This window comes from Argopecten irradians, chromosome 14 (assembly GCF_041381155.1).
Source record: "Argopecten irradians isolate NY chromosome 14, Ai_NY, whole genome shotgun sequence".
Taxonomy (NCBI): domain Eukaryota; kingdom Metazoa; phylum Mollusca; class Bivalvia; order Pectinida; family Pectinidae; genus Argopecten; species Argopecten irradians.
The window spans coordinates 26,520,815-26,543,225 of NC_091147.1; the positions used below are offsets into that span (position 1 = coordinate 26,520,815).

At 34.1% G+C, this 22,411-nt stretch overlaps 3 protein-coding genes across 3 annotated transcripts; 2 read left to right on the top strand and 1 right to left on the bottom strand.

Annotated features, from left to right (window-relative positions):
* The first annotated feature begins 10,419 nt into the window (after nucleotides 1-10,419).
* LOC138307115 (uncharacterized) lies at nucleotides 10,420-10,863 on the top strand. Its single transcript, XM_069247745.1, has one exon. The coding sequence runs from the start codon at nucleotides 10,420-10,422 to the stop codon at nucleotides 10,861-10,863; it is 444 nt and encodes a 147-aa protein (XP_069103846.1).
* Nucleotides 10,864-15,440: 4,577 nt separating this feature from the next.
* Nucleotides 15,441-16,691, bottom strand: LOC138307116 (acetylcholine receptor subunit alpha-like). The gene has a single exon (XM_069247747.1). It carries the CDS (start codon nucleotides 16,689-16,691, stop codon nucleotides 15,441-15,443), a length of 1,251 nt encoding a protein of 416 aa, XP_069103848.1.
* A 2,079-nt stretch (nucleotides 16,692-18,770) lies between these two features.
* Nucleotides 18,771-19,553, top strand: LOC138307117 (acetylcholine receptor subunit alpha-like). Its single transcript, XM_069247748.1, has one exon. The coding sequence runs from the start codon at nucleotides 18,771-18,773 to the stop codon at nucleotides 19,551-19,553; it is 783 nt and encodes a 260-aa protein (XP_069103849.1).
* Nucleotides 19,554-22,411: the final 2,858 nt, after the last annotated feature.

A 22,411-nucleotide genomic window follows, 5' to 3' on the forward strand; every position in this document is an offset into this window, starting at 1 on the left:
TTTCCAAATATTACATCAGTAAGCAATATATCCCTATATAGTTATGATACCGTAACATTCACCAACATGTCGGGTTATGCGACCACTCAACCTCAAGATATTGGAACAGTCATAGCGCCGTAAGTAATATACAATGCACTTCTTTAATGCACAAAGAAATAATATTTATAGATTCAAAAATCGATATAAATGAGAAAAAAATGATCGTTATTTTGACGTATGCGGTTATTACGTAAATGCTGCATGTCAGCATTGGCTTAGAAAACCGGTGTTTCAACTTCATTTACTCCGCAATCATCGTCATCTCAATTCAGTATTCATTTTGTTAATGCTAATGCTGATTACATTGTTGAAGAGGCCACTCTGACCGAAAACATATGATGTGTTCTTCTAATAAGCATACATAAAAAACATGTATTTTTCACACTTGAGGTAGTTCAAGAGTATTCATATTTGATGACGACTAGTTTAAGTCCGTTATCAGTTACGTGGTCAGTATGGGGCCTCATAAATGGAACGTTAGTTCATGATCATACACAAGGGTTCTCGGATGGTTGGTGTTTTTTCTCATTCTTTCTATTACCAATAACATTTGACCATTATTTGTAAATAGCTCTTAGCATCATGAAAGCAGAAGACAATGGTGTGATTCTAGAGAAATTAAAAATAGATGAATTTCACGTGTGTAAGTTAAGGCAGGGATGATAAAAAATTACAAATGATTATTTTCTGTTTACAGTGAAGGCGTTGATATCATGTACTCAATATCATATAAATGGTTACGACCAATCGGTATCATTACTGTCCTACTAGTGGGGGTCCTTGATAAGCCGTCTTAAACGTAAAGTATAGTACATGTGTGCATATAGCATACATATACATTTGTATAATATGTAGTCATTTACTATATATGATAACAGCAGAAAGTTTACTAGGTATAAGTTTTTTAGTGTTGATTAAGATTAGTCAAAGAAATCTTATTTTAATAGTTTGACATAATTTCCATCTGTTTATTTTTCACATTTTTGATTTCTTTATTTATTCGTTCATTTTTTTAATTCTTTTTCATCCAATAAATGATCGAATAATTCAAAACACTTAGGACCCGATCCTGTTGCTAAGAACCTTACTGTACCTTTTGGTGAACTCTTGTGGAGCTGTTTCCCGAAATTCGTCAGACAGAAATATTGTTGTGGTGTTGACTATCATCCAACTAAGCAGAAAGAGGTAATACATTAACGCAAATAAATTGAATAACGTTTTCACAAAGAAACCTTTCATAATAGGATGGTTTTTATTAACGTCATAAATACTATGTTTATATTACATGCATTCCGTTTATTATATTATTTTACCCCAATATGATATTACAAACCAAATCCAGTATTATCTGCATATTACATATTTACTTACCTTGTGGATAGGTGTTCATTGTAACGTCATTATTTTGTGAGTGGTATTAACGTCGCTCTGCAAAATATGATGTTTTGGTCCCCCAAAAACATAACGTCAAAATTAATACCACCGAAAAGGGCAGATAATTCTGTAATATGCAAATAGAGAATAATGTTGATGAGATTTTTTCTAAGAATTGCACTGGTTATAACGATGCATAAAACATTGATCTTATTCGAAGATTCGAAAACTATTTCTGAATGCTTAAAGTTATATGTGCCGTAACTGGGCGAAAATTTTGGCATGTCGATTTTTCTTAATTAATCTATTGAAAACCAAAAGTTTTAATGAATTAAGGCATGAAAATCATTCAAATGGCTTCAGATGCCTTAAAAAACGTTAGTTACAACACAGAAATTATGTACAGTAAACTTGGTTTTTTATGCCTTACGTGTGTTTAGATGGAAACTTTCCTGCAGAAATCACTTTACAATTATACTTACACTGTGAAATGAAATTGTACACCACATTTTACCTTCACTATAGATATAGTGATGTTTGGCAGTACTGCTAAAAATCATTTTCTGCTCTTATTTGTATCTGTAAAATTAAAACCAATGCATTGAATGTACTGTAATATTCAAGATGTAAGTAACTTTTTTGTGATGAATAAGATATTAAAAGCTTATCTTGATTCGTGAGTATGAAAAATACGGCACATATAACTCTAAAAAAAACCCGGAATGCATGTTTGTAATAATTTAACAAAACTTGTTTGGTCGAACAAACTTATTGTATTATTAACTGCCCGTGTACAACTGTATTTTAAAGACGTTCTTGCCTTAATGCAATGTGTTGCATACAATGCGATATGTTCGTTTTGTGACACGTTTGCTCATTATGGTGTCCCAGTTTAATGGCACTTACCATCAAAGATACCGATCAGCACACTCCGCCCGGTCACATTATACTGCAACCGGGCAAACCAGTCGTCCCACTCACTATTTGCGTAACATTAAACAGGACCAGAACTTACCGTTATCGTAGAATATATTGACTATTTTTTTTCGCAGAGACGATATAAGAAAATAATGTGGATACACACATCATTGTTACTTGAGCTGCGTCCCGTCCATATCTACATTAACATGAAGGAAAGGCTCATACTTGATATTGATTCAATACAATGACAAAGTGCAAAAAAATGTTGTCTTATTTGGAGACTGAACTAATAAATGTTTGATAAAGTTCTTTTATTTATAAATCTATGTACATAATTTGATCAATAACATAAAACACTCTATACGTAATGTTAATAAAATATTTGCACATTAAAGATAAAGAATTTCAAAGAAGGATTTCAAAACAGCGAAAAACGCTTTAAAATCTACTTTCTAAACAGTCTTCTTCTGGATAAATCAGTATTGATGAATGTGATATTTGAATATTTGAACCATTCCGATTGTTATATCATTAGTATGTCCTTATATAATACCAGGGCTATGCTATACAATTTTATCCTACTAATTTATTTCCATTTTGTCCTGCTAGGTGCCGGATTTTACGCAGCAAGATTATGATTTGACGGTGATGAAACCTATGAATGGTCACTAGTATGCCATAATCGTGTGGCATAAGAAGACGTTTACAAACATAGAGTGATTTCCATATCGATCTGAAAGAATGATTTTAATCCATACATGACTTCGATATTTTTGGTTTTTTCATTGTTTTTTACCGCTTTTTATCCTTGAGTTTTATATTCCTTTTATATTGTATAAAATATATATCTGGCACGTTGCAAATGCTGGCATTGCTTTATAACAAAAGTTGAAGATCGAAAACAACTTCGCTAAATATGACGGCGTTCCAGTTCGCTGTTGCAATGGGTTAGAATTATATGAAAAAATGTTTAAAACAGGTTTCTTCCGCTATTCTGGATTACCAGGATCAGTCCAGATTAGAGGCAATTTTATTAATCTTATTATTAGAGGTGTGTATGCATTTCTTGTGGTTTTCCATTCCACGGTAACACTCCATTTTCATTCGTAACACCAGTTCGAAATAATTAGTTCTTATTGGAGCTATACTGCTACATATCTGATGCATCTATGAATGTAGGTTGCTATTATTATTAGCAATCCAGTTGCCATGGTAACCATCCAAAATATGCATTAATTAGGCGCATCAAAATATGTTTGACCTATTTTTGAAGTTTCAGCATAAACAATAGACCACAATCTTGAACATTTATTGTCAATATGTAGGCACTTAAGATGCAATTTAAGGAGATATAAAAAAAATGTTCAAGGATGTGCTCGGTGATTATCGTAGCAAATAAAATGCATCAGTTGTGCGTATTTCAAATGGTTACCATGGCAACTATATCTGAAATGATACACAACTATCATAATAACTGTATCAGGAATGTACTCGATATTTGACATTTAATCACAGGTTTGACAATGTGACGGAATTTGGGGTCAAAAGGGCTCAAACCATACATAGTCCTTTGTGAGTTCAATCTCATTTTAATAAATGGTATATAAAAAAAAAAGATAAATGAAAAACGATCGGACAACAGCGTAGTCTATATCAGTTATCTCTCTTAGGTAACAACTAGTTACTAACTACTGAATACATACATATAATGTAACGTGCTATTATTAAGAAAGGACACTGTATGGTTTGGCCGCTTTTTGGTCCCCAAATCCATCAATTTCAAACCTGTTAATTAGTGATAAAATTGTTCAATATCAATCGTTGATGTAATAAATATGATGCTTATACACCATTGCAATTGTAGATGTTATGGTAACCATCCTAAATATGCAAAAAATTATAAAAATGTTCAAATTTAGTCCATTTTGACAATTTTTGGGTAAGTGTTTCATCAAAACACCATAGAGAGTATCCGTCAACAAACTTCATATTTCTCATAAGGATGTATCTTAGGTAGGTACCTACATATTCAGAATAAATGTTTGTTCGAGATTGCGCTCTATTGTTTCTAAAGACAAAAACGATCAAAAAATTACCAAATTTTGAAATTCAGTTAATTTTTGCATATTTCGGATGGTTACCATGGCAACTTAAACTAAAAAAAATAGAAACCTAAATCATGGTATTTACTAAATTATATCAAATGCAACAGTTTTATTTCCTAATTATTAGTTTAAAAATCGAAGGATCTGGGAGCCAAAAAGGGCCCCAAGCATATAAAGTCCTATAACATTTTAGTATAAACATCATACACTGAATATTAATTTCGGATGTTTTATAATAATTAAAAACTGTATGTATATATAATGTGTATTTCCAATTTCAAAAGAAGTTGTTAGTCTTATTATTCTTACGTCCATGAAAATGATAGGTTAACAGACCTAAAATGACGATTTCGGTTTATTAGCTCAAATGATTCATCAACCTATGAGTTTGTTGTCTTTGTTAAATCAGGGGACTGTACACTAAAATTGGTAATATAGATTCTGAATAATTTCACAATATACTGAACTCGCCAATAATCTATTATGCAATAATATAAATAAAATAAAATGAAATATAAGCACATTCTGGGATATATGTCAAAATGTTTTTTTAGGACAGATCAAATGTAAGTTTTATGGCCAAAATGGAGAACGAAACGTGAACTGTGTTGGAGGACAATTGAGCAAATCTCTCGCATATCCCAGACATAGCTAGTTATGAATTATTTCACTCCTTTATACAGTACCATTGCCTTCGCCATTAAGAAATCAGGTATAAAAATAAGACCATGTATCAATGTCACAGTACAGAACCAGACGTCTATTTTCGTTTTAATTGAGGTTCAAGCTATCGAGCTCCTGTGACTAGGATTTTTGAGCGCCTGAAGCAAAACCTGAAGCGGAAAATGTATTCCTAGTTACTGAAATAGAGGCAGTAAACGTGTTTTTTTTTTTTCATTCAGGTTGTCCTCTGAACGTAATGAGTATATAATATACATTAAAATTCTTATGTGTTATTCATTAAAAAAAACAAAAACAACAACAACAAAAAAAAACCAAAAAACCAAAACGATACCCACAAATTTTCAATAACCTTTTCTTCTCTTCTTTTAAATATTATTTCCTGTCTTTTTCTTAATTAATTTCGAAATTTGTTTATACATTTGATGTAATAAAAGTGTACTATATAAGCAAATGCATAATGGAACCGGTGGAGAACAATGAATTCAAATAACTATTTAAATTTAAATTATATACACAGACTTTCTATGTTATGTAACAACATACTATAAAATTAAAGGTTCACTACCTTTCCGAAACAAAAGATAAAAGTTTCTTGAAAACCATAATAACATACGAAAATTTATATCGATGGCACATTAATATCACCAATTAGACATCCAGAGTGATATTTTAATATAAAAAACAATTTGAGTTTGATTATTTAAAAACACCAAAATATCCTTAAAAATAAAGATACTCATATTGGCGGTTGTCGTACCAGATGTTATAAAGTAAATATGATTGTGGGTTAATTGTATTTTCTGCATTTCGTTTAGAATAGCAATGCACGTTTTCTTTAGTCATTAGAAATCAAGTGTGTGCATTAAAATTTGATTTGCGGCCAAAGCGTTTTATAGTACCAGGATATCCTGTCCAATCGTCGTCCTTTTGCAAATTCAGGATTATTTTGTTGTTTTACGGCGTATTTCTCAATGTCTCATTTTTTTTTTTTTTTTTTTCTTTTTCGTTGTCATTCTAGTCAACAAATACCAGTATAATTCAGTCGTCTAGCTTAAGCGTTCCAATCTATGTTGGCGTCTCGTCACTTCCTGTTTAATATAATTATAATAATGTATACTTATATATTTCCTATTAGATAATAACAATTGGGCCCGTTTAACGTATCATCAACAGAGTATTCTCCCAGTTTCTCTTCTTTGTCAATTTCATCCGCAACAACTGATATTTAGGTGTTCCGCCCAACAACTTGTATATTATGCTTAAGTTTGAAAGTGAGTACTTTGATAAGTGTATATATCGTATACACGAGGGAACTATTTCCGAGATGGATGACCACATTTCTTTACTGTGCATAATATTACTTTTTGCACAAAAATACCTCACTAGAACTACACATTAGCATTAAGGGGTGATAATTATGTCTAACTCAAGATAAAATAGAAGCATCATCTTGTTTACAACAAAAGTGAGTCGACCATCATCCTGTTTCACTTTATTGAGGTAAAAATCATTTCGATCTCAAAATGGAATAGAATCCTGTACGAAGTAGTATCTGGTTTTCAGCAAAACTGAGTCGACCATCTTCCTTTTTCTCTTTTATACAAATCTTAAGATTGATGTATGTGGACATTGCTACTACTGTAAAATACTCTATTTATGCGAGATGCAAAATTTTCGCGCAATTTCGTGAGATAATTCAAATGTTTATATGAATGCAAGATCATTATCGAGAAAAGACTGGAAATATTCTATAAGTGAAATCAAACAGGAATTTTTGTACCTGATTCGGATACATATCTTGATCTAGACAGAAATGATAATAAAACACCATTACACTACATTTGCAATAACAAGAATCGCAAAAAAGATTGCGAAAAAGAATTTGTCGAGCATGACACCGAATTCCATTTTCGTGCGCGAGATGACCCATTGTCTTGCATTGTCGGAATGCTTGTGTCCTTTATAACACCATTATTAGTATTTAAGTCGCCGTACTCTGTGTTACAAGTCGTGGTTATGTTAATTTCGTATTCTTTCCAGTAGCCGATTGCTTATCTTTCATACTTCTACAAGTGCAGAACATTTTCGAAAGCCAAACAGGCATTTGCTCGTCAATTTTCGCCATATGGAACGAAAGGAAGTCCGATCACAGTAGTGAAAGAGAATAAGGGCACTGTATCTACGTTACACATCAGGATACCTAGTGAAGATTGACACTGGGTTGGTGATAGGGAGCTTCTCCGATATTAGTGTCATGTAGACAGAAAACGAGAGGAAACATGGTCAACAGAGAATGAAAACCCTTTCTCCGGATTGTGGGGGGGAGCAGAAACACCGCAAGGTTAAGGAAACACAAGTAAGTATTATTGGATGTCAGAAGATCACAATGATAAATTCGGGCTTTCGTTGGAAGATAACCCCAAACGTTGCAACGCTAGAAAGTACTTTCAGTGCCATTATTTGTGTAAAATTTCTAAAACATTCTCACTGTGAAATATCTTCCAAAATCTGAAATCTCGCTGTCATCAACCGGCGTAATAAAAACTTCATTAGAAATGTAATCAGAAGAAGCGAGTTTTAATTGTGCAATCGTGACGATCAAATGGATACAAATTCATATCTGAGTTGACATGTTGTACTGGGCATTACCGTGACAGTTACAAACTGTTTGCCATCACTAGTTCCGCGAACTTTTCCCGTCGTAAAACGTTTTCCGATGTTCTCATTCCCAGATGGATTACTAACCATGAGAGCCGGGTTCCATAACTCCGCGGAATCTAATAATACATACAAATATATTGCTTCTACTGATACCCCATTTTAGCATTTCGTCCGTCCATATGATCGTGAATGTTGATGTCGAGATGAACTCTCCAGAGACTTCGTGAAACGTATTGATAGATTATAGCTGCCAACGTACAGTAACCTCCATTGCTTCAGCCTGATCTTTAACGGGACGTAATCGTTTGGAGTAATTCTGAAGAAGGTCGTTATGGAATTCCTCAGCCACGTCATAAGGCAAGCTCCAGCCATGGACACATAAACACAACAAAAGAGAAAGAAGAGAATTGGAAAACATCTCATGCTTTCCAAAGACTTTCGGTATGGACTGCAATTCAAGTGATACTGGAGCACTTGATGCAAACGGATGAAATACTAAACTCAGGTCTACGGATAGCCTACAAAGGGCCCATATTAATTGACCTTCAGAGTCACTCTGAGTAATTACGTAAACATTGTCGATACATCCATCAAAATCAATATCGTGAACGAAACCATTGACAAATGATCCTGATGATGTACAAATATTTACTTACGTATTCATGTAGGCATATTGCTTATGTCAAGAGCGGGCACTTTGAACTCATCGGATTAATGGAGGAACAATTCAAGATGATGGTAGTTATGAGTAGTATCCTAAGTGACGCAAATTATACAAAAGAGGTTAAGTTTGTTTTCGATTAATATAATTTGGTGCGTCAATTATCCATGCAAACTGTGAATCTCTTTGTCCGACTTGTCCAGTGGATATTCGATGAAACGTCATGCGGGATTCGCACAACGTTCTAAAATCCGACTGAATACTTTGCAGTTTTAAATATTTAAATACCATGCACATTAAATATACTTATCGTTCACTTTTGCAATATATATTTAGCAAACAAATGCAATTGATCTCACTAAAATCCATTGTATTTCTTATGAAACATCCTTTCAAATATGCAAATGTGTAATGAAAACGCAATTTCAAAAAATCAATATACTGCGTAGTGTCCTTAGAGGAGAGGAATCCAGAACTTTCTATTGCCATATTTTGTATCAATATAGCCTAAAATAGCCCATGTTACTACCGACCATCATGTCCGCATGATGTCATTCAAAACATTTTTCAAGTCCAACTCAAAGGAGTTTAGGGAAAAAGCTTATAAATTATGCTATATTATCATATCTAAAGTGATATTTGTCTAACTTGCTACAAAGCTTTTATTATCATTTTTAATTACCTATCTACATAAATGCAAGTACACGGTTTTGGTAAACTTTTCATCAACGGTTATGAGGAAGAGTCATTCATAAAATAAACAAATACCTGACTGCAGCTGATAATTGATGTAAATGTAAGATATATAGTTTTTATGTGAAACCTTTATAATTGAATTAACGCTTCAAATCACACTCTTCCATTTAAATGAGGCCCATTTTATGTGTTATGTGTAAATACATGCGGTGGAAGTCAATATTCCCATATATCTATATATTGATTTGACGGAAAGTTTCAAAGATACTGAACGTTATTTTGAAATTGTCCATTAATGTCGGCATTATGTAAAGTAGCTTTCGGGCATCAAAAATCTTTAGATTTCAGTCCAATGACAGTTAAGGTCATTTTGAGTGTTTACATAGCAATCCTATAAGCTTAGAGAACGCTTCAAATTCTTACTTGTGTTAGTACTGCGCATTCTGTCACATAGTCCCTGCCGTCAATTACGAAAAAACATAAACTATGCATGCGATCGTGTGTGCTGTTGTATTTATGACTTTTAGTTGCGTCGAATGCTGGATGACCATGACTTATAAAAAGGCGGAGATTCTTCGCAACACTTTGCTTCAGAATTACACTAAAGAGTTACGCCCCGTTCAAAACCAGAACCACCCGGTACACCTCGTTGTGGATTGGCAACTGCATTCAATTAATAGTTTTAATGAGGTCACAGAGATTTAGTTGCAACGCCAACATTCCATATCCGCTGGACGGACGAAATATTACACTGGAATCACGAGTCCAGAGGGAAGTTGTATGTGACGTTTGATATAATTCAGGTTTGGAATCCGGATCTTGTCTTGAACAACCCTACCGGTAATACGAATAACAGGAGTAAGTTTATAGAAGGCAAAGTGCGTACAAACTCTAAAGGAAATCAAAATGTAGCTGTCACAGTCATGACTAGCACAACATGCCAACCAGACATGAATTTGTATCCCTTTGATCGTCATAACTACACAATTAAGCTGTCCTCGACAGATTTTACAGTCGATGAATTATCTCTCGCACAACCAGTTCGAGTACACTTTCTTCTTTGGATGATATTTCCAATGGGAAGTACTAGGCTTTTACAAATACAATAGGACCACTCTGTTATCCAATGTAGTTGTATTCGGGGTCATCTTCCGACGGAAACCTGAATTTATAATTGTGAACCTTCTGACTCCAATAATCCTATTGTGTTTTCTTAACATTGCGGTGTTCCTGCTCCCTCCACAATCCGGAAAAAGGGTTTCATTCTCTGTGACCATGTTCCTCTCGTTTTCTGTCTACATGACACTAATATCGGAGAAGCTCCCTATCACAAACCCAGTGTCAATCTTCACTAGGTATCGGATGTGTAACGTGGGATACAGTGCCCTTATTCTCTTCACTTCTGTGATCGGACTTCGGCTACATATGTCGGAAAGTAATGAACGGATCCCTGTTTGGCTTGAGAAAATAATCTGTTCGCAAAGAAGTGCAAAGATGAATGGCTACAATATTGATCCAAAAGCTTGTAATGCCCCAAACGTGCCTAATGCTCAATCCAGTTGTGTCGATACTGTAAAGAAATTAGAAATCGAAGACGGCGCCGTCTTGGTTACGTTAAAGGACATTGGTATCATGCTTGACAAAGTCTTCTTTGGATTTTTTCTGTCGGTGCTTGTGGCGGCGAATATTGTTTATACTGTCTACATAGCGTCATCATAGATCTACAGTGAAATGCGTTCAAGCGTCCGGAATCGCCTTTCGGATCGTTCAAACCACAAATCACGTGAATAGTTGCAACCAGTCGTATGCGCGTTTATCGGCTCGGGAATAGCGTCAGCCAAACTTTCGGCGGAGTTCAGTTACAACAATAGTCTAACTGAGGGCGGCGTTTACCTGTTATAGCTGTATCACTTTGGAAAAAACTTTGGTATTCAAAATCGTAAAATAAAAACAATATAACATGGATGTATATGGTCATGACCTACATGTACATAGCCATAGTCACATATTAAAATGTGTGGAAATTTGCTATTTGGTATCTTAACTTTACAATACTATTTTATTTGAAATCACAGAAGCCAGAAAGTAGTTACTTTATACATGTACATTTATATTTGTCATTCCATGTAATGTAGAGTATTCCAAAACGTCAAATTATTCTTTTTTAACTACAATAGCGGAACATGTTTTAGGACAACTTATCACAGGTTCGAATACATATTTACAAGCACATTTTTAAACATTACTATTACAATTCATACAACTAACAATGTATATTAGAGGTGTGATGTCTGCTTCCGGATGAAAAATCTACATATATACAGCTACAACCGTGTATGTTCCAGAGAACGTTTTACAAAGCTGTCAGGATATAGTGTTGTTGTCTTTCGATGGTTATGTGATACGATTAACTTAAAAACATATTTTAAACCTTTTTATCTACATGTGTATGCTAACAAATGTTTGGTACAAAGGTGTGACCAAGTCAAATCAGTAGATCCCTTTGAAGTCAACATTGTTTGCGCTACACCACATGGAGCTTATCCAATCGAGGCAATTTCCCAGAGTTTTCTTTGGCTGGAGAAGTCTTTGGAGGAGACTCATCCGGACGCTTAAACGCAGTTCACTGTAAATGTATTCAAAACAGTGTGTGCTATTGATTTTTAGAAAAATTACGGCAAAATTATTGTACATTCGTTTGAACTCATAATTTACGACACGGCACTGTTATAAAATATTTTGCTCATAATTGTCAAACTCATTTTTTGGTTAAAAGTATTTTATTGTTAAAAATGAAAATTGCCCGCATACAAGATATAACTTCAATGTTCTCTCCATGGAAATATAGCTAGCTTCAAATTAATTTTATACTGCATTTGTTCGATTATTTCATGTATTATTGAAAATATAGACAGACGTTCTACCCCTCCCATCTAGAGTGTAGAGTCAAGATAATGTATTTGCTGACGAGGTCATTGTTTAACTGATTTAAATACTACAAAAAGAAGAAGACGTAATCAAAATAAATTATGTTTTATGTACTTTTTACAAAATACGCAAGAGACGTGTTGGATACCATTATATCACTTTGACAAGAAAAAAGTCTAAAACAATCTTTAGACCTATTAATTCGGTATGAGTGTAAAAAATGTTGTTCGTTTATAACTGAAAAATGTCATGTAATGGACATGAAGAAATCGTAATTACAACTAAGCATTAGCTTGTTACGCCTGCTTTTTTAAACTAATTAAGTATTGTTTGTGATGTCCAAATATATCGTTAAATAGTTGTTGATCATGATATTCTGACTTATATATTCTAATTTTAAAAAAAATCGAATTTTAATTATCATTATATCAATATTTTTCTAAAAATAAAACTGAAAAGAAAAGTGAATAGTATAGCCATGACATCGTACTTTAGAAACAATTTAAATAAAGATGTCCGCCATAAGCGTTCAATTTGTTTTACATTGATATTCATGTTCATACATGTGTAAACAACATGTGGTAATTCATAGGTGTTTCGAAAAAAAGTTTGAATGTTTTGTAGTTTTACATTTGCATCATGCACTTAGATCAAATAACTGAATGAAAGCTAAATTTAATAATGTACATGTGTATCTTACAATTATTGCCAAAAGCACATTTGGATAACATCCCTTGTTGAAAATATACATTTTTTAATTTTGTAAACGCAATTATTTCGGCGTAATTGGATTTCAGCGCAAAAGCGATGTTGAACAGTTTATTTGAATGCTGGATTTGCGAAATCACAATAATGGTTATATTAGAGATATACATGAATACAATTATCTTAATGAAAATTTAGCGTAGCATGTCTAACGCAAAATTTCCGCTCTGCCTCTCTAAGTATTAAACTTTCGATATTTACCTACTTTTGTAAACTTCGTATTCGCAAAGTTATTAAACAATTAAATAAAAATATTGATTTTTAACGTGTACACGTTTAAAATAGCTCGGAAGTATCCGAAGTGTTCCAATCTATTCCGATCTGTACAGGTATTGCCGATATTGACCACGAGATACGGCTCGGGAGATTCCGATCTACACGGGTAACGCTGATGTCGATTACGTGATGCAACTCGGTTTTGCGATATTACCCGAAAGTTGAAAACATGGCAGTTCTTCCAAAACGTGTGATATTTCATGCGACATTTACGGATATGTCAATAGTATACTGTGCTTTCATGGATTTGAACCATCATATATAAGCATGAATGTTCACATATTGTATGATTTATGAGAGTTTGTGGTGGTGAAAATTACCAAAAATACAACTTTAATGATATAAATATGAAATATGGATATTTTCTAAACAGCGAAAAGCGTTTCAGCATTTTAGAATTTACTCTCCGGAAAATAACTTCTTCTGAATGTATCAGTATTCGTGAATTTAATATCAAACCATTTTTGATGATTATATGATTACTTTGTGATTACATAATAACTAGGTACTGTTATATAGGGATTAAAAAGTGTTTCGATCGCGTTAACGGTGGTATGAACGCAATTGGATACAAACATTAAAGGTGGTATGAACGCATTCAAAACACTGTTCAATCTATATATTTACATAAATAAGTCTACCATCACATTTTTGTGGTCAAAAGGAGTTGGTTGCTAAGTTATATAACTACGGTAGTCAAGATGTATTGTTGTCAGAGTAGTGATGGGGTACGAAGTGAACAGTATCGCCATATTTGATTTTCAACTGAGAAAAAACTTACTGTGATAAAATCCTAGCCTATAATGGTGGTATGACTTAATGCCAATATTAGATAAGAATTTTGTTTCATAGTATTACATATACCATTTAGTATATTGCTAAACTTTTATAACGACACCAAAAGATGGGGTTTATAAAAATTATATTCTGATAATAATTTTACTTTTCCCCTGTTAGATGCCGGGTTTTACGCTGCATGATAATCATTTGACAAATATAAAACCTATTATTGGTCACTAGTATGTCATAATCCTCTGGCATTAGGCGAAAAAAATATATATGTCTGTTTAGGGTTACCCGACAGACTCAATTTTTTACCCCCGACCTTAAGTTTTTTTCCACTTCTCTACGAAAAAAAATACGAAAGTCGGGATTTAGATCTCAGACGCCGGTTCCAGCCATTATCTTAGAGTGAAAGACACTAAAAAAACATCCCGACCTTCCTACCCTATTTCTTTAACCCTAAACAGTCATATGCTTTTTTTGGCTTTAGGTAAATTATACAAATTAAAGCGTGTGTTCAAAATCACAATCAGGAATATAGAATGGTAGTAATCCATACCTGATTTTGATGTACGGTTGAAGAATGATTGGTCTCTGTTATATTGAAGTCAATGTTAATGTTGTCTTGTAACTTTTATCATTGATTTGAACGGGAATATGTTCATTAATGTTTTTTGTAATAAAAATCTATATTGCATGTTGCAAGTGCTTGCATTGCTTTTTTGTAAAATTGAATATATTGTCTCGAAAAAGTGCACGGCTTGATAACAGTAAAATAGGTCACCGCAAACAAATATTGAGATGACATAATATTCACATCAGCATTCTTTAAAACAATTAACGCTAATTTACAAATATTCATTTACCGACATGAAATGTAACTGCCACATAGTCCAATACCTTATAGAAGCCGTGGAGAAAGATGCTCTTCGGTAATGAGTCATATCTTTATAAAGAAGATAATTATATACATGGATGTTTAAATATTACAATAATAAACCAAGTTGTATCTACTAAGACTTTCACTCAATGCTCTATCATAATATATATATTTCTACCACAATATGTGGTGTTATTCCACTCGCAGGCCATTGTGTATAAATAAGCTGGGTGTTGGATGAATACATTGGTATTCCAGCAATGGCACTCGCAGGCCATTGTATCAATGTGCTTGATGTTGGATAAATATATTGATATTGCAGTAATTACATCAATCGTATCAGGCTGGGAAAAAATTATCGCAACATTAAATCTAAAAGAAATCTTCGGTTGAAATGTAAATATCAAGATTTTTTTTTTAATTTTATAGATTACAGATATTTCAACATGACGCGCTAACGCGCTTCATTTAAGTTATCTGCCCAACAAATGCAGTTTACATGCCAGTAAACAACAACAAATGAATATCATTCCTAAATTACAATATATCTGAAAAAACCAAGACCCAAAATATTGTATGGGCGAAAAAAGGGTTTATAATACAATGCATTTGTTTATTAAACAGTCATTATAAATGTTTTACCTGATTCAGATATAGTTCTGATCTAAACAGAAATGATATAAACACCATACACAATATTTGCAATAACAAGCATCGCAAAAAAGATTGCGAAAAAGAATTTGTCGAGCATAACGCCGAATTCCATTTTCGTGAGCGAATGACCATCGTCTTGCATTGTCGGAATGTTAGTGTCCTTTATAGCACCACTATCAGTATGTAAGTCGCCGTAATCTGTGTTACAAGTCGTGGTGATGTTGATTTCATACTTCTTTCCAGTAGCCGATTGCTTATCTTTCATACTTCTACAAGTGCAGAACATCTTCGAAAGCCAAACAGGCATTTGCTCGTCAATTTTCGCCATATGGAACCGAAGTCCGATTACAGTAGTGAAGAGAATAAGGGCACTGTATCCCACGTTACACATCAGATACTTAGTGAAGATTGACACTGGGTTTGTGATAGGGAGCTTCTCCGATATTAGTGTCATGTAGACAGAAAACGAGAGGAACATGGTCACAGAGAATGAAACCCTTTCTCCGGATTGTGGGGGGAGCAGGAACACCGAAAGGTTAAGGAAACACAATAGTATTATTGGTGTCAAAAGATTCACAATGATAAATTCGGGCTTTCGTTGGAAGATGACCCCAAACGTTACAACGCTGGAAAGTACTTCAGTGCCGTTATATGTGTAAAATTCTAAAACATCCCACTGTGAAATATCGTCCAAATCAGAAATCTCGCTGTCATCAACCGGCGTAATGAAAACTTCATTAAAAATATAATCAGAAGAAGCGAGTTTAATAGTGCAGTCGTGACGATCAAATGGATACAAATCCATATCTGGTTGACATGTTGTACTGGTCATTACCGTCACAGTTACAAACTGTTTTCCATCACTAGTTCCGCGAACTTTTCCCGCCGTTAAACGTTCTCCGATGTTCTCGTTCCCAGATGGATTACTAACCATGAGAGCCGGGTTCCATATCTCACCGGAATCTAATAATACATAAAAAGACACGCTTTTACTGCTATTCCACTGCAGCAATTCGTCGGTCCATACTATCATGAATGTTGATGTCGAGATGAACTCTCCAGAGACTTCTTGAAACGTATTGATGGATTCTAGCTGCCAATGAACAGTTACCTCCACTGCTCTAGTCTGATCTTTTACAGGACGTAATCGTTTGGAGTAATTCTGAAGAAGGTCGTTATGGAACTCCTCAGCCACGTCATAAGGCAAGCTCCAGCCATGGACACAAACACAACAAAAGAGAAAGAATAGAATTGGAAACATCTTATGACTTTCGGGATGGACTGCAAATCAAGTGATACTGGAGCACTAGATCCAACCGGATGAAATGATAAATTCAGGTCTATGAATAGCCTACAATGGACCACTATCAAACGAACATCAGAGTCACTCTGAATACTTACGTAAACGATGTCGATACATTCATCGAAATCAATATCGTGAACGATACAATTGACAAATGATCCTGATGATATACAAATATTTACTTACCTATTCATGTAGGCGCTTTGCTTGTGTAAAGAGCGAGAATTATCTTAATAGCCGCACATCATTCAAAAGAGCTCGAGGTTATTAAGTTTGTTTTCAGTCGATATCGGTACGTCAATTGTTCATGGCAATTTTGAAGTTATTCGGCACTAACACCATCTTATTGTTGTAGAAATAAAAACCTGTTCGATATCATGTTTGTTCGTGCCTTTTTTCCGACTGTTTATGGTCGTCAGATGTTATTCGATGAAACGTCACGAGAGACTCGGACAACTAAAAAAACGTAATAAAAATGCAAACTTAGCAATTTTAACTTTTTAAATATTTAATTATACATCTACATGTATAAAAAAATGTTTATTACTGCGTTAAATATTTAACATACATTTTGACATCACCATAAAGAAAAAAAATAATCATCCCGTCCGTTATTGAAGCGTCATGTCAAATACGAGACATATCGATCTGGTCAAATTGTGCAAGGTAAAAAACATTTCAATAGATCAAAGTGTAGCGATCTTAGAGGTGCACCTGGATCATTCTAGTGTAATTTGTTAAATTTCATAAATATCTATTTGTAACTTTCAGAAAGGGATTCGTTTGTATTGGTAAAGTTCAAACATCCCATTTGCTCTCGATCGTCAGATCCTCTAAACTATCTGTGCATTCTCAAAATCCCAAATCCAAGGAATGCTATGAAAAATGAGAGCTATGCATTCATAACTATCAAAGCATGCGTATATATAAGTGATACCAGCAGGGATGCAAACATTCAGTTTTGGTTAACTTCTTTATCAACAGTTTAAAGTGGAGAAAGCGCTGTTAAGACCGCAAATGGATACCTGACAACAGTTGATGACGAATGTTAATGTAAATCATATTATCGCATTTGTTCTTAATACAAAGTAGTCTAGCAATGGGATTGTATTAAATTGACAATCAACAAGCTTCAGAGTGATTATGAACCTTTGTCCTCATAATGAATTGACCAAGTATGAAGTCTAAACACATCGAATACTGTTTTTTTTCGCTTTTACTCATTAGTAGGTGAAAATTTGTCATTAGCTAAAATACCATCTTCTATTTAATGGAGGTCCATTCGATGTGTAAATAAGGCGTCGGAAGTCAATATTTCTCATTCTCTATATTGATTTTACGGAAGGCTTCAAAGATATTGGACCTTTTTATGAAAGTGTTTGTATATTGGCATTGTACAAAAATTGGCTTTTAGCGGTTGTTAGACATAGCAAACCTTTAGTTTTTTTCTGTCTATCGACAGCTGAGGTCGTTTAGGCCTGAACGTTTACACATCAATCTGGTGAGCCTAGAGATACATTGTACTTGTGTTAGGACTGAGCTTACTGTATTATTGTCCCTTCAATCAAGTACGAAAACATAAAATATGCAGGTGTTTTTATATGCTGTTGTATTTTTGACATTTTGTTCCGTCGACTGCCGGATGACTTTGACGTATAAAAGAGAGGATATTCTTCGTAACAATCTGCTTTAGAATTACACTAAAGCATTACGGCCAGTTCAACACCAGAATCGTCCGGTACACGTTCTTGTGGATTGGCAACTGCATTCTATTAATGGTTTTCATGAGGTCACCGGGGAATTAGTCGCAACCTCGACCTTAAGTATCCGTTTGACGGACGACATACTACAATGAAATCCCGAGGCTGTAGGGAAGTCGTATGTGTCGTTTGATATTAGTCAGGTATGCAATCCGGCTCTTGTGTTAAACAACCCTACCGGTAATACGAATTTAAGGAGGCACTTTATGGAAGGCAAAGTGCGAACAAACGCGAAAGGAAATCAAAATGTAGCTGTCACAGTCATGACTAGTACAACATGTCAACCAGACATGAATTGTATCCCTTTGATCGTCATAACTGCACAATTAAGCTGTCCTCGATAGATTATACAGTCGATGAATTATCGCTAACACCAACCAGTTCGAGCACAACTTTATCTTTGGATGATATTTCGCAGTGGGAAGTAATAGGCTTTTACAAATACAATGGGACCACTCTGTTATCAAGTGTAGTTGTATTTGGAGTCAACTTCCAACGAAAGCCTGAATTTATCATTGTGAACCTTCTGCCACCAATAATACTATTGTGTTTCCTTAACCTTGCGGTATTCTTTCTTCCCCCACAATCAGGAGAAAGGGTTTCATTCTCTGTGACCATGTTCCTCTCGTTCTCTGTCTACATGACACTTATAACGGAGAAGCTCCCTATCACAAACCCAGTGTCAATCTTCACTAAGTATCGGATGTGTAACGTGGGATACAGTGCCCTTATTCTCTTCACTACTGTGATCGGACTTCGGCTACATATGTCGGAAAGTAATGAACGGATCCCTGTTTGGCTTGAGAAAATAATCTGTTCGCGAAGCAATGCAAAGATGAATGGCTACAATATTGATCCAAAATCTTGTAATGCCCCAAACGTGCCTAATGCTCGATCCAGTTGTGTCGATACTGTAAAGAAATTACAAATCGAAGACGGCGCCGTCTTGGTTACGTTAAAGGACATTGGTATCATGCTTGACAAAGTCTTCTTTGGATTTTTTCTGTCGGTGCTTGTGGCGGCGAATATTGTTTATACTGTCTACATAGCGTCATCATAGATCTACAGTGAAATGCGTTCAAGCATCCGGAATCGCCTTTCGGATCGTTCAAACCACAAATCACGTGAATAGTTTCAACCAGTCGTATGCGCGTTTATCGGCTCGGGAATAGCGTCAGCCAAACTTTCGGCGGAGTTCAGTTAAAACAATAGTCTAACTGAGGGCGGCGTTTACCTGTTATAGCTGCATCACATTGGAAAAAACTTTGGTATTCAAAATCGTAAAATAAAAACAATATAACATGGATGTATATGGTCATAACCTACATGTACATAGCCATAGTCACATATTAAAATGTGTGGAAATTTGCTATTTGGTATCTTAACTTTACAATACTATTTTATTTGAAATCACAGAAGCCAGAAAGTAGTTACTTTATACATGTACATTTTTATTTGTCATTCCATGTAATGTAGAGTATTCCAAACGTCAAATTATTCTTTTTTAACTACAATAGCGGAACATGTTTTAGGACAACTTATCACAGGTTCGAATACATATTTACAAGCACACTTTTAAACATTACTATTACAATTCATACAACTAACAATGTATATTAGAGGTGTGATGCCTGCTTCCGGATGAAAAATCTACATATATACAGCTACAACCGTGTATGTTCCAGAGAACGTTTTACAAAGCTGTCAGGATATAGTGTTGTTGTCTTTCGATGGTTATGTGGTACGATTAACTTAAAAATATATTTTAAACCTTTTTATCTACATGTGTATGCTAACAAATGTTTGGTACAAAGGTGTGACCAAGTCAAATCAGTAGATCCCTTTGAAGTCAACATTGTTTGCGCTACACCACATGGAGCTTATCCAATCGAGGCAATTTCCCAGAGTTTTCTTTGGCTGGAGAAGTCTTTGGAGGAGACTCATCCGGACGCTTAAACGCAGCTCACTGTAAATGTATTCAAAACAGTGTGTGTTATTGATTTTTAGAAAAAAAAACGGGCAAAATTATTGTACATTCGTTTGAACTCATAATTTACGACACGGCACTGTTATAAAATATTTTGCTCATAATTGTCAAACTCATTTTTTGGTTAAAAGTATTTTATTGTTAAAAATGAAAATTGCCCGCATACAAGATATAACTTCAATGTTCTCTCCATGGAAATATAGCTAGCTTCAAATTAATTTTATACTGCATTTGTTCGATTATTTCATGTATTATTGAAAATATAGACAGACGTTCTACCCCTCCCATCTAGAGTGTAGAGTCAAGATAATGTATTTGCTGACGAGGTCATTGTCTAACTGATTTAAATACTACAAAAAGAAGAAGACGTAATCAAAATAAATTATGTTTTATGTACTTTTTACAAAATACGCAAGAGACGTGTTGGATACCATTATATCACTTTGACAAGAAAAAAGTCTAAAACAATCTTTAGATCTATTAATTCGGTATGAGTGTAAAAAATGTTGTTCGTTTATAACTGAAAAATGTCATGTAATGGACATGAAGAAATCTTAATTACAACTAAGCATTAGCTTGTTACGCCTGCTTTTTTAAACTAATTAAGTAATTGTTAGTGATGTCCAAATATATCGTTAAATAGTTGTTGATCATGATATTCTGACTTATAAATTCTAATTTTTAAAAAAATCAAATTTTAATTATCATTATATCAATATTTTCTAAAAATAAAACTGAAAAGAAAAGTGAATAGTATAGCCATGACATCGTACTTTAGAAACAATTTAAATAAAGATGTCCGCCATAAGCGTTCAATTTGTTTTACATTGATATTCATGTTCATACATGTGTAAACAACATGTGGTAATTCATAGGTGTTTCGAAAAAAGTTTGAATGTTTGTAGTTTTACATTTGCATCATGCACTTAGATCAAATAACTGAATGAAAGCTAAATTTAATAATGTACATGTGTATCTTACAATTATTGCCAAAAGCACATTTGGATAACATCCCTTGTTGAAAATATACATTTTTTTAATTTTGTAAACGCAATTATTTCGGCGTAATTGGATTTCAGCGCAAAAGCGATGTTTAACAGTTTATTTGAATGCTGAATTTGCGAAATCACAATAATGGTTATATTAGAGATATACATGAATACAATTATCTTAATGAAAATTTAGCGTAGCATGTCTAACGCAAAATTTCCGCTCTGCCTCTCTAAGTATTAAACTTTCGATATTTACCTACTTTTGTAAACTTCGTATTCGCAAAGTTATTAAACAATTAAATAAAAATATTGATTTTTAACGTGTACACGTTTAAAATAGCTTGGAAGTATCCGAAGTGTTCCAATCTATTCCGATCTGTACAGGTATTGCCGATATTGACCACGAGATACGGCTCGGGAGATTCCGATCTACACGGGTAACGCTGATGTCGATTACGTGATGCAACTCGGTTTTGCGATATTACCCGAAAGTTGAAAACATGGGCAGTTCTTCCAAAACGTGTGATATTTCATGCGACATTTACGGATATGTCAATGGTATACTGTGCTTTCATGGATTTGAACCATCATATATAAGCATGAATGTTCACATATTGTATGATTTATGAGAGTTTGTGGTGGTGAAAATTACCAAAAATACAACTTTAATGATATAGATATGAAATATGGATATTTTCTAAACAGCGAAAAGCGTTTCAGCATTTTAGAATTTACTCTCCGGAAAATAACTTCTTCCGAATGTATCAGTATTCGTGAATTTAATATCAAACCATTTTTGATGATTATATGATTACTTTGTGATTACATAATAACTAGGTACTGTTATATAGGGATTAAAAAGTGTTTCGATCGCGTTAACGGTGGTATGAACGCAATTGGATACAGACATTAAAGGTGGTATGAACGCATTCAAACACT